The sequence below is a fragment of the Cervus elaphus genome, chromosome 11 (assembly GCF_910594005.1).
Source record: "Cervus elaphus chromosome 11, mCerEla1.1, whole genome shotgun sequence".
Lineage (NCBI taxonomy): Eukaryota > Metazoa > Chordata > Mammalia > Artiodactyla > Cervidae > Cervus > Cervus elaphus.
The window spans coordinates 89,666,708-89,680,532 of NC_057825.1; the positions used below are offsets into that span (position 1 = coordinate 89,666,708).

Genomic DNA, 13,825 nt, shown 5'->3' on the forward strand with positions numbered 1-13,825 from the left:
TCATTTATCAACTTACTGATAGACATTGTAGCTATTGAGAAGAAAAGATCAGTAAAACTGATTTTAACTACAGTTTATGGAGATGATGCCTGTACTGTTAAAATGATTGTTGACTTCACTTGAAATACCTATTAAATATTTGTATAATTAAATGTGTTTGGGTAATATTTGCTTTCTGCATTCTTTTTTTGGTTTTAAAGGACATTAATAATCTAGCTGTAAATTTTGTTTTTCTGTGTTTCTTATTTAATATTTCAGACTCTGACAGGGCAAAACACTAAGAATCCTAAAAACACCACTGGTAGAAGTTCAAAATCCAAAGAGGTAAGAAACAGTCATAATATGGACCCATCTGTTCCATCATTCCATGAGAGTTTGTCTACCTTGTAATTTGTGTCTCTCCTATAGTAATTAGCTTGGTATAGAGCAAGGGACAGGAATGAGATATTTTACTTTTGACCTTACTACCAGTTTGTTTTCTGACCTTGAGCTAAGCTAAATAGTTTGTGTTCTTAGTGTGGGGCAAAAAGTTATACAAGGATGGAAAGGGAATTAGAAAGGGAGACACCTACAATCTCCTCTCAGTAGGAGTTAGGTTATAATACAGAGTAAAGTCTTGTGTGTAAAGGAGATTGACTTTTGACTGGAGTCCTCTCCCAATTTGTGGTCCTTTTGGTATGGTTCAGTTTACCCTAACTAGATGGACTCTAAGGGTTACTGACATCTACTGCCAAATAAACATACTATAATTTTTATTTGGCTAGTTGGTATTTTAGGTTTCTGTTACTCATAGATTATTTTTTCAGTTATTTTACATTTTTCTTCTGGTAGGGGATAAATTTGAACCGATTTTATTAGGGCAGGGAGAAGTGTTACTAGTTTAAAAAGCCACAAGTAAGGATTATGGTTTGTTTCATGGCTTAATAAATTGATCATACAATTGTGTACAGATTCCTTCTCCTGCCTCCAAATTAATGGGGTATGTATTCTAATGCCATTATTATGTTTGCTGGTAATTGACCATTGATAGCATACTAAATGTGTAGGAGGCCTGCCAGGAATTGATTTTCTTTAGTATTGGCACCATTTTTCAAATCACAGATAACTCTTTTTTTTACATGTAGTTATATTTGTCATTAAGGCTTAGTAATAAGTTTTCCATGTAACTTTCTCAAAACATAAACCTTATATAGGCATACCTTAGAGATATTACAAATTTGGTTCCAGACTGCCATAGTAAAGTGAATATCACAGTAAAAGTGAGTCACATGAATTTTTTGGTTTCCCAGTGCATGTATGTTATGTTTGTACTATACTGTACTCTTGTTAAGTGTGCAGTTGCATTGTGTCTTAAGAAAATGTACATACCTTAATTTTAAAATACCTTATTGCCAAAAAACACTTAACTATCATCTGAGCCTTAAGTAACTCAATCTTTTTGTAAATAGAAACATCAAAGATCACTAGAGATCATCATAACAAATATAATAATGACGAAAAAGTTTGAATAATGTGAGAATTACTGAAATGTGACAGAGACATGAAGTTAGCAGATGCTGTTGAAAAAGTGGCACCAGTACACTTGCTTATCACAGGGTTTTCACGAATCTTCAGTTTGTAAAAAATGTATCTGCAAAGTATGCCAGTATCTTAATATTGCATATCTTAAAATATGTATTATATGTGTAAATTCATCAGTGGAACAATCTAGTTAGCTGTTAATTTTCTAGTTTCATTTGAAGTGCTTTTAGTAGTCTATGAAGTCTCCAAAACTCTTGCTAGATATCATTTAACATATGGAAGTTGTAAGCTTTGACATTATATTGTTTGATAAGTGCTTTAAATGCAGTATTTTTGTGCATCATATTTTAAAACTCATACATCATTTAGGTAATAATTTTAATCTTACTTAAATTGAATTGACACTGTTAGGATTTACCTTAGGCATTGTTTACTCTTTGGCTTTTTGTGGCTTTGAAAAATAATTTCAGCTTTAGGAAACATCTCTATGCTGAAACTCTCATACTGTCTCTTGAAATTCTCGCAAATGATAGATATGTCATGCACATTTATTGAAACTATTTGGGACCTAGCGAGTTATCAGCAGTTGTTCACAATTCTGATTTTTTAAAAAAATTTTTCCAACAGGAACCTTTATTTCCATTTAATTTGGATGAATTTGTTACTGTGGATGAGGTTATAGAAGAAGTAAATCCTTTTCAAGTCAAGCAGAATCCACTGAAGGGAAAAAGGAAAGAAGCTCTCAAAAATACCCCTTCCTCTGAACTGAACTTGAAGAAGAAGAAGGGAAAGATCTCTGCTCCTCGTGTGGTTGAGGGAGAGTTATCTTTTGTAACACTGGATGAGATTGGGGAAGAGGAAGATGCAGCCGCACAGCTAGCACAAGCTCTGGTCACTGTGGATGAAGTAATTGATGAGGATGACATCAATGTGGAAGACATGGTTAAAAATTCAAACTCACTTCTTACATTAGATGAGTTAATTGATCAAGATGATTGCATTTCTCACAGTGAAACTAAAGATGTTACTGTGCTCTCTGTGGCTGAAGAGCAAGATCTTCTCAAACAGGAACGCTTGGTAACTGTGGATGAAATTGGGGAAGTAGAAGAGCTACCTTTAAATGAGTCGGCAGATATCAGTTTTGCTGCTTTAAATACTAAAGGAGATGAGGGAAATACTGGAAGGGATTCTATTGGGTTCATTTCTTCTCAGATGCCTGAAGACCCTTCTACTTTAGTTACTGTAGATGAAATACAGGATGACAGCAGTGATCTGCATTTAGTGACTTTAGATGAAGTAACTGAAGAGGATGAAGACTCTCTGGCAGATTTTAACAACCTTAAAGAAGAGCTTAATTTTGTTACTGTTGATGAAGTTGGGGAGGAAGAAGATGGAGACAATGATTTAAAAATTGAGTTAACACAGAGGAAAAATGACCATCCCACTGATAAGAGAGGTGATAGAAAAAAGAGAACTGTGGACAAAAAGAAGACAAAACTTGAAGCTTTGTCTCAAGTGGGCCCAGTAAATGAGAATATTATGGAAGAAAATCCGAAAACCGTGATTGAAAGACGTTCATCAGGTAGATACTTAGAAGTGGTAATTTTTTTTTTTATGAGAGGACTACATTTAAATTTTTTAAAATATATTTTATAGTATTACTGATAATGTCATTTTTAGCCAACAGATAGTTGTGGCCAAGTGATATTTTCCAAAGAAATATGTTCAAGATTCACTAAGTTGTCTTAGTTCAGATCTTATGCCTAAGTTACTGTATCTCAAGGAAAAAATAACAAAAACAGAAGGCAAACTAGGGTACCCAGATTAGAATTGGAATGACAGTGTTATATTTGTATTATTGAGAATAATACAGCTTTGGTAAGTAGAAGGCTATTTATGTCTGACTGCCTCTTAGTTTTTGCTTAGACATAGAATTCAGGAAAAAGTTTGTGAAGGTACCATTTCACTTTTAAGTAATATTTTGATGGTATACAATGATAGGTCAGTTCACTTTTAGTACTTTAGGGAGAGCAAGATAATTTCCAATATAGAAATCTTGAGCGATTTAGCCATACTAAGAGTACAAAATACTAGAAAGATCCCACAGACTTGTGGAACAAAATAGAAAAAAATGTGTGTAGGTTCTTTAAGAAAAGCAGGTAGCAAAGTATAGTTTTGGTCAAGATAAATGGGAAAATGAAAGGAGAATCCTTAGACTAATGCTGAGTGTTTTAAAATAGAATTCTCCTATTTTTTTTTATTAGAAATAGGTTTCCTTTCCAAATTTGTATAGTCTGTATTTTTTGCAAAGAAGTATTAAAGTTGTTATTCAGAATTAAAACTAATTTAAACACTGTTACTGTTGTAATAAATTAGACTTTCTCTTTAAAGCTACAGTGCCAACCAAGAGAGTTAGAATTGGAAAAATGCCACCATCAGAAAAAGCTGTCACAATGGAACCAGTGAAAGATGAAGAGGCCTTCCAAATTAGTGAAGGTAAACTAAGATTAATTGAAGTGGGAGAGAGAGTAACACGACATGAGGTGGTGGTGGTTAAAGTTCCAAAGATCTACTAAGAAAAGTATCGAAAAATATTGAACAGGGCAAGGGATGGGAGTGAGGGGAGGCAGGCTATTAATAATTAGATCTGGGTAAAGGTTTTTATCTTTGCATTAAAGTGATTAGTGGAGTGGGATAATAGAATAATAGGCGATCCTGTTGTAATTTGTTACTAATTTTCATGGAAATGATCCATGAAAGGTTATTCTGACCATGTTGCAGCATCAAGTAGGGATCGTTTACTAGCTAATTGTTACTTGTGGACCAGGCTTCTCTGTCCATGGATTCTCCAGGCAGGAATACTGGAGTGGGTTGCCATGCCTTTCTCCAATGTCTGTTACATTCATAGCAAAATGCTGAATTCCTTGTACCATTGTCTCTGCAGCATCCTCATTGCCCTCTTGCTTTTGTATCCCATGTTCTCTAAGGAAAGTTCGCCAGCGGTGATGCAGTCCAGGCTTGTTGACCTAGCTCCCAGCTGGGTCCTCTGTGCTGCTCCACAGTTTGTCTAGGCCTCCTTCCTTTCCCGTTTCCTAACCAGGTGTGATAGAAACTTGAAACCCTTCTGCTTTTTGTCAAACTGGATAAAGTTTTTTTCGTTTTAGTTTTACTTGATTTCTCTGTATCATTTGTTACTGTTGATCATGTGCTCTTTCTTGATGCTCTCTCTCTTGGCTAAGTGGGTACTCCTCCTTTGTCTGTTCTTCTCCATTAACCTCTCCTTGATACCAAACCATAGTCAGTGGTTTTGTTGTTGTTTAGTTGTTCAGTTGTGTCCAGCTCTTGTGACCCCACAGACTAGTCTGCCAGGTGCCTCTGTCCACAGGATTTCTCAGGCCAGGTTACTGGAGTGAGTTGCTGTTTCCTTCCTCAGAGGATCTTCCCAACCCAGGGGTTAAACCATGTCTCCTGCATTTCAGGCAGATTCTTTACCACTGAGCCACCAGGGAAACCCAGTCAGTGGTTTTACTAACTGACAAATGCTTCTAGCATGATTTCATCAGAGCTTTTCCCCCCTCAGGATTTCTATTGTGATGCGGCAGCTTCAGCTATCAGCTTGCTTAGTACTGCCTCATTTCCACAGAAAAATAAAGAAAGGATCACTTCTTTACTGCTTTTGTAACCATTTATTTTCATTATTGGGCAATATGTTTGATGAAGAACCTAGCTTAAGAAAGTCATTTCTTAAACAATTTTAAATTTAAAATAATTGTTTTAATCTTTTAATTATTATATAACTATATATATTAATAATACATGTCATTGTTGTTTTTATTATTAGATAAATTGTGCCTTTGGAATGGTAGGAGCAAATATGTTTGAGAAAGCTTGTTACTCTGGTAAGGGAATAAATTCTTACAGCAAGAGATTGGAGGCTGTTTTAACCATCAAGTCAAGAAAAGGGAGACAGTCTTTTTAATCAACTCTTTGGGACTTGATGACTGTTAAAAGGAATAAAAGAAGAGTAAATAATGAATTCAATAGTTTCTAACCATCCCCTCAGATGTGGTAAACAGTGGCCCAGTTACATGGGCAGAGCACTGAACTTGAAGTCACAAATCTCCCCTCACTTCCTGGCTATGCAACTTTGAACAAAATCAGTTTTTTACCTCTTGTGGTTTTTCTTTCTCCATTGTGAAGAAATATGGATAATAATGATTTGACCTGCCTATCTCACATGTGTTAAAAGCCAAATGGGATATATATATGAAAAAGATTTGTCAAGTGCTATATAACAGTTAGGTATTTCACCTACTGAGGGTAACTAGAATTGCTTGGAACCAGTTTTTGGTTTTGTCTTCCCCCAAGATCATATTATGCAGTCTGCTGATAACGTTGAGTTCTTTCTTAGATGTTAATTCACTTTGCTGGATTTGAATGTTTGTAATTTTACTTGTGATTCAGTCTAACAAGGGCCTCAGTCCATCAGTGTAGACTCTGTTTTTCTTGGTTGGAATGGCTTCTATAGAGGCCATCAGAATTATTCTCTGCTCGTGTGCTTTTCCCTTTAATCTACACTCTTCTCCCAAGCCAGCACTTTTGCATCACATGCTAACTGTTATCCATAATGTAGAACTTGAACTTCTCCCATTAACCTTTGAATTTTTTCTGGAATCATGTATAAATATGCTGTTAAACTTCAGTCCCATATCCTTAAGTTCATTTAATAAGGTTGAACCAATTTACCCATTTATTCCTTATATAAAGACTCTTGGAAAAATAGTTGGGTGAGAAAGGTTTACTTAGAGAGATGATCCATAAATTAGTCTTTGAAGGCAGAGATTATCTGATATTAGCCTCACAAAATCTAGAAATGAACCTATTTGCAGTGAAGGAATGGAGATGCAGATGTAAAGAATGGACTTTGTAGACACAGTTGGGGGAGAGAATGAGTGGGATGAATGTAGAAAGTAGTATCAACATATATACACTATTGCGTGTGAAGTGGATAGTTGGTAAGAAGTTGCTGTGTAACACAGGGACCCAGTCTGGCGCTCTGTGATGACCTGGAAGGGTGGAATGGGAGGGAGGGAGGGGATGTATATATATACATAATTATGGCTGATTCGCGTTATTGTATAGCAGAAACCAACACAACTTTGTAAAAATTAAAGACAAATCTGTAAATCTATTTTGAGTAACTTTTTTTCTTTGAAAAATTTAATGACTTTAGTTGGTGAAGAATCTGGATTAGAGGATTCAGAACCAGAACAGAAACGCAAGAAGATTGAGGACGCTTCAGGGAGATCAATGGCACCTGATGTCCCTGAAGGTAAAGTAAAAAAAACATTTTTCCTTATTCACGTGAAATAAAAATTCAGTATTATAATAAGTATTCTGCTGTTTAGATAAGTAATGTGGTGACCTTGCTTAGATGATTAGAGTGGAAATTAACAAGTTTTGCACACTGGCATTTCTGTGTTTTGACCTGGCAAAGATATTTTTATTGCACTCCTGAAGTCTGGGATATGTACTCTCTTTGCTGCTCTGGTAAAAATTGAGTTATACTTTCCCAGACAGAAATTATAGTTGAGTATTAGGACATGCTGGAAAAGCTTAGCTAGCAAACTTTGTTCATGGCCAGCTCAGATGAGCTGGGGGGCACCTTCTTTGTTTACCTAATATATTCCTCAAGTTGCCTGTCATTTTGCCTCTTCATACCATTATACCGTTTCTTTAAAAAAAAAACAAAAACAAAAAAACCCAGTGGATTCTTAAGAGATTTATTTCAAAGACTACCAGATTCTTTTCCAGTGCCCTGGCATCCTGGAAGCTCTGGGATATTGTAGAATTCATTTAAAAATAAAGACCTCAGTTTTGTGACTAGAGGTTTAATTGCTCTTGACCGCTGTGTTTGTGTATATATAAATGTATGCTGTGCTTAGTATGTTCGTCATGTTTAGATAAATTTATTACACAGCTGTAGAAAAAATAACATTGATTTTTTTTCCCCTGCCTCTTCCCCTTCTCTTTCTGAATTTTCAAGATTTAGACTTTCTTGTACCGAAGGCTGGATTCTTCTGCCCAATTTGTTCCCTCTTCTACTCAGATGAAAAAGCAATGACGAATCACTGCAAGAGTACACGTCATAAGCAAAATACAGAGGTGAGTTCCTTATTCCTAACTCAGAATCTTCAGGTGTTGCTACCACAGTCAGAGTACTGAAGTACCCTTACAATGTACGTTCTTTCCCTTGGAACAACTTTTTAAGGTTTGTGCCAGTTTATTTGTGTCCTTCACTGTATCTTGCCACTAACTTCTAGCTTTTATTCCTTATTTTCTGGTAGCATTTGCCAGAATAGATTTTGTGTATTATTTGTCCCATGTGACACTCCATTAAAGTGTGGGAAACTATATAATCTGATGCCCTCTTGCAGAGTCATGGACACATAATGTATTAATGTTTTGGACTTGTCTAGCCAAAGAATCCACTTAACTTTATTTAAACCATTTCCTTACTTCCACTACCCCCTTTTGAAGTTGTATATCTTTGGGAAGCATTTAGATTACAACCCCAGAGAATCATCATTAGCCATAGTTGAAACTGGTTCTCATTTCCTCCTGAATGTTTGAGAGTTGCTCTATAGTATCCTCTATGTTTTTTTTTTTTTTTTTTTCCAATTAGCAATAATCACGCCTCGGATAAACCTCATTGGCTACGATACTGCCACTGCGCAAAGCTCCTCTATGTTTTATTTGTGGCACAGACACTCACCTAACATTCTTTGAGCTGTTATTTATTTGCTGGAAGCTTATTCAATCCCCCAGTCAACTTAAAGAGTATCTAAACCCAAGGATCTAATCCCCAAGATCACATAGCTAGTTAGGGGCAGATTTAGGATTTGAACCTACTTTTGTTTTATTTTAGGCTTGTGCCCTTTAACATTGTACTATGTTACCTGTGCTCTTAAGTTAACATATCACTTTTCCACTTGAAATCTTCCACTGGCTTCATATTACCCTTAGAATAATATCCAAACTTCTTATTGTGGGTCTTTAAGGCCCTACATGATCTGATTCTTTTCTGCTTTTCTGACCTCCTATTATTGCTCACTGTGTTCCAGCTTTTTTGTCTCTTTATTTTTCCTATATTAAAGGCCCCTTTGCACCTTTATATTGCTATTCTTTTGCCCTTTCGTTACCCCTTTTGTCTAACTGGTTCTTCATCATCTTTTAAATCCCAGCTCAAACAACAGCTTCCCTGAAAGGCCTTTGACAGAGAAAAGACCTAGCTAAAATAGAGAACTCCTCCCACCTACAAAGGATCAGTCTCATTTACTATACTTTCTTTCCCTTATAATACTTACTGCCACCCCCCAAATTATCTTAATTATTTCTTTATTATTTCTTTTTCCCCACTAGAATGTAAGCTCCATGAGGTAAAGGGTCTTACCTATCCTGTTGACCACTGAGTCCCCAAGCATCAATATAATGCATAGTATATCATAAATACCAGATGATTGATGAAAAGAAGTAATGTTAATGTAAGGCACTATGTTTCTTTAATCTTTATTTTGTAGGATCAAGCTTTATAAATTGTAAATACAATGAAATGTATTAGGTATAATTGTAACACAGCAAAGCAATATCTAATAAATATTTTATATTGTGAATTACTTTTAACAGAAGTTCATGGCCAAGCAAAGAAAGGAAAAGGAGCAGAATGAGGCTGAAGAAAGAAGCTCTAGGTGATTGAGGGGGTGGGGGGAAGAATTCATTAGAAATTTGTTTAGGGTCCAGTTGATTTGTGTATTTTTGTTATCACTTAATTTGTAATTTTTGTTTCAGAAGCAAATATTCATGTTGTACAAATTTCTGATTGCCCTTGATGTAGAGAGACTGATGGGGAAAGTATGATGGGTTTGATTTTTATATCAAATCATCAGGCATGGAGAAATATCTTTTAGAAGTGTTAAAATAAATGTTCCTACTGTATATTTAAAATACCATGTTGTGTTTGTGGCTGTTTTATTAAAGACTTGCTTGCCTCTGGTTGCAGACAGGCTTCTCTACAACCACTGTGACTTGGGGTGCTTGGGGATTCTTTCTTATGTTACTAGGAATCAAGGCATGAGTGTTTGGCTTTGCTTCAGCTATCCTTGTACAGGTCAAAGATTTCTTAAAATTTTCAGTTTTTTCTGGATAAAATTTAATTATGGCATGCTTAGCCCAGGTAGGTTTGAGTAAAACTTTGCTTGAGTTTTTTAATGGATTAGAAAGATACTTTTTCTGCTTCTGATAACAGCTGTTTTTGCCAGGATCCATTTAAGGTGATTCCTAGCAAGTCATTTAATATTACCTTGAAACTGCAAAGACAGAACAACTTTTACTTCCTATAGACCACAGGAATTGCTTTGTAAACCATTTGAATTATTATTGAATATGTTCGTAGGGAGTTATAAAGGTGCAAAAAAGGAACTCACTGAATTGTTAGGTTCTGGACACAGTCCTGTACTGTGAAGTTGTAGATGAAACTGTGCTTTAGACACAAGCCTACTGACTTTGAATTTTTAATATCTGATCTTCCATCTCTCTATATTGCTGCTGTTTTAGTTGCTCAGTCATGTCCGCCTCTTTTGTGACCCTGTTAACTGTAGCCTGCCTGCCAGGGCCCTCCATCCGTGAAATTTTTCAGGCAAGCATATTGGAATGAGTAGTCATTTCCTTCTCCCAACCCAGGGATCAAACCTGTGGCTTCTGCATTGGCAAGCAGTTTCTTTACCATTAAGCCACCAGGGAAGCCCCTGTTTTTATTAGAATGCACCAATTAACAAAGAGGGTGAATGGAAGGAAACAAAAAACAACTACTTTTTTAGATCTCTTACTCCCATAACAGCGCACATTACCTCACAGTCAGCAAGAGTGAAATGAAGAACACAAGGCAGCATTTCTCTGTTGTTGCTCACCACACCAAGTGCACAATCGGTTCACATTTAACCACAGCCTGAGCAAAATGGCATAGTACCACATGCCACAAACTAAGGAATGGTGTGTGGAGAGGGATGGCTTGTGAATGCCACGAGTCTGTTACAATTATTAAAACCATATAGGTGAATGAGGTGACAAGAGAACTGTTAAAAGATTGGAGTATAAGGTGCTGGCAGGCACTTTCACTGCCAAGGCTTGCATTCATTCACTCCCTGGTATGGAACTTTTATTTTTGGCTGTGCCTTTGCCAGCAAAGATCCATCTAGTCAAAGCTATAGTTTTTCCAGTGGTCATGTATGGATGTGAGACTTAGACTGTAAAGAAAGCTGAGTGCCGAAGAATCGATGCTTTTGAACTGTGGTGTTGGAGAAGACTCTTGAGAGTCCCTTGGACTGCAGAGAGATCAAACCAGTCAATCCTAATGGAAATCAGTCCTGAATATTGAAACTCCCAATACGTTGGCCACCTGATGCAAAGAACTGAGTCATTTGAAAAGACCCTGATGCTGGCAAAGATTGAAGGTAGGAGGAGAAGGGGATGACAGATGATGAGATGGTTGGATGGCATCACTGACTCGATGAACATGAGTTTGAGTTACCTCCGGGAGATGGTGATGGACAGGGAGGCCTGGTGTGCTGCAGTCCATGGGGTCGCAAAGAGTCGGACACAACTGAGCAACTGAACTGAACTGAATTGTGGCTTGCAGGATCTCAGTTCCCCAACTAGGGACTGAACCCAGGGCATGGCAGTGAAAGCATAGTCCTAACCACTAGATCACCTGGGAGTTCCCTAATCATAAGAATTTAAATGTGAAACACTTATTTCCTTCAAATTAGTTATCGTGACATTGAGATTCTAAATTAAAAGGAACTGTTAAAGTGTGAAAGTATAGTAGAGGTGATTTATGTGTTTCATCCTAGTAACAGATGTTGATGTTTTCACTATATGTAGTAAACAGTGGTCTCTCTACTGCTGCCTGTATTTAAGACTGTGAGTTTTATCTTAGGGCTCCAAATATAAAAGATTTTTATTTATTTATATCCCCCCCCCCCAAAATAAGCATATATTCTTTGCATATAATCTTAGAAGTATTCTAGACTTTTCCAGAAAAGCTTGGAAATATCTCCCTCCCTTTATTCACACTACATACATGGACTGTTATTTGCATAGTAGTTTCTGCTTACTAGTTAGTTAAGGGACATAATTGGATTACAGCTTTTATCATTTCATCATAGTTTGTATCATTTCTTTATCTAGACACCAGAACAAGAAAAGGTTGTGTTCAACATCTCTATAAAAGCTTTTAGATTTTTTACCCTTTCTGGCACAGAATGTGGAAGTTTGCCTCTCCAAAATGGCTCCTTTTGAGTTCTTTTAAAAAAAAAAAAAAAAGGTATGAGAGTCAGGTTTTAAAACTCAAAATTTTTATTTTAATGTTTTATTATATGATTGTAGAAAATATCAAGCATTTTAAAAAGAATACAGTAATTTATCTGTACATACTTAATTACCTAGTTTCACTTCTCATATTATTGTAAAGTAAATCTCAGCATGTCATTTTACCCATAAATGTTTCATTATGTATTTCTAAAAGATAAGGATTCTTAACCAATAATATGATTAAAAATATTTCTTAAATATAAATCAAGTTAAGGTTTTCTACTCTTTCATAAATGATTTTTCTTTTACTGTTTGAATCAAGATCAAAGTTAGATCCATATATTGTTAGTGTTCATAAGTCTTTTAAATTATTTTTAATATATAGACTGTCTTCTGGTATTCTATTTAATGAAGAAATGAGATACTCAGTTCTGTAAAGCCATGCTACTCAGAATTTGGTCTTTGGACCTAGGGCCAGTCCACAAACTGGTATTAGTACAGAAATTGAAAGAAAATTTATCATAGTTTGACAGAGACTGTCTCTTGGATCTAATAATTTTTAAAATTGGGCTTGTGGTTTTTTTTTTTTTTTTTTTTTATTTAAAAAATTGTACAAATACTAGTCTGTGATTGAAAAATAGGGGTAAAAACTAAACATGCATTACATAGTTTGAGAAGCAAATTTTAAGTATTTTAATTCATAAATCTTAGTATATTTGTTGCAAAACCTTTGCAATATTAGCCTGTTGATGTTCAAATTGTTTGATTTTTGGCCTTTTTGATTTGACTTTTCATTCTTTTTAACATGACACAGGTAGTTTTCATAGGTTCCTTGCTATTAGTATGTGAAGGTTTTGCAGACTCATTTTGTATACCTCCTGCCCTAGATCTGGAGTCAGCCATTTCTTAAAGAACAGTGGCTATTTAGGGTGTTCATTGCTTATATTTGGTTATTGCTCTTCAGTAGATGGAATTTGGAATTATATGTTTTGTTTTTAAAATAAAATGCATCATGAACTTCCTTGGTGGTCCAATGGCTAAGAGTCTGTGCTCCCAATGCAGGTGACCCAAGTTCAATCCCTGGTCAGGGAACTATATCCCACATGCCACGACTAAGACCGAATGTATTTAATCTCTTCTGTCTTAAATCTAAATCTTTCTTTGTCCTATGTTAGAAATTCTGATTCTTAAGGACATCAGTTAGAATTAACAATATCAAGAGCACAACATTGTGATTATTAAAAACAAAATTTTAAACTCAAAAGCTTTTCTATATCAAAAGAAACCATAAACAAAATGAAAAGATGACCCTCAGAATGGGAGAAAATGTTTGCAAACAAAGCAACCAACAAGATTAATCTCCAAAATAACTGGGCTGGCCAAAAGATTCTTTCAGGTTTTTCCAACCCGAGTGAACTTTTGGGCCAAAGCAATACACAAACAGCTCATGCAATTCAATGTCAAAAGAAACAACCCAACAAAAAACGGGTGAAAAATTTAAGTAGACATATCTCCAAAGAGACATACACATGGCCAAAAAAAGACATGAAAAGATGCTCAGCACCATTAATTATTAGAAAAATGCAAATCAGAACTACAATGAGGTATCACCTCAAACCAGTCGGAATGGCCATCATCCAAAAATCTATTAATACTGACAGTAAATGCTGAGGAGGGTGTGAAGAAAGGGGAAACCTCTACACTGTTGGGAAGGTAAATTGGTATAGCCACTTTGGAGAACTGTATGGAGGTTCCTCAAAAACCTAAAAATAGAGCTACCGTATCATTCAGCAATCCCAGTCCTGGGCATGTATCTAGAGAAAATCATAATTCAAAAAAATACATGCAGAGTGTTCATTGCAGTGTTATCTACAATAGCCAGGACATAGACGCAACCTAAATGTCCATCGACAGAGGAATGGATAAAAGAAGATGT

The 13,825-nt window shown here is 35.8% G+C and overlaps 1 protein-coding gene and 1 pseudogene across 6 annotated transcripts in view; one reads left to right on the forward strand and one right to left on the reverse strand.

The window, feature by feature from the left end:
* Positions 1 to 9,528, forward strand: part of ZNF638 (zinc finger protein 638) — a 130,467-nt gene extending 120,939 nt beyond the window's left edge. For 5 of the 6 annotated variants that reach the window (XM_043918334.1, XM_043918336.1, XM_043918338.1 and 2 more), the window contains 6 exons: positions 259 to 324; positions 2,149 to 3,103; positions 3,913 to 4,017; positions 6,755 to 6,853; positions 7,568 to 7,686; positions 9,208 to 9,528. In XM_043918334.1, coding sequence (XP_043774269.1) covers positions 259 to 324; positions 2,149 to 3,103; positions 3,913 to 4,017; positions 6,755 to 6,853; positions 7,568 to 7,686; positions 9,208 to 9,273 — 1,410 coding nt within the window. In that variant the 3' untranslated portion in view covers positions 9,274 to 9,528. The remainder of the gene's footprint in view (positions 1 to 258; positions 325 to 2,148; positions 3,104 to 3,912; positions 4,018 to 6,754; positions 6,854 to 7,567; positions 7,687 to 9,207) is intronic. The other variant, XM_043918335.1, reaches the window with a different exon arrangement.
* Positions 8,069 to 8,263, reverse strand: LOC122704208 (annotated as a pseudogene).
* Positions 9,529 to 13,825: the final 4,297 nt, after the last annotated feature.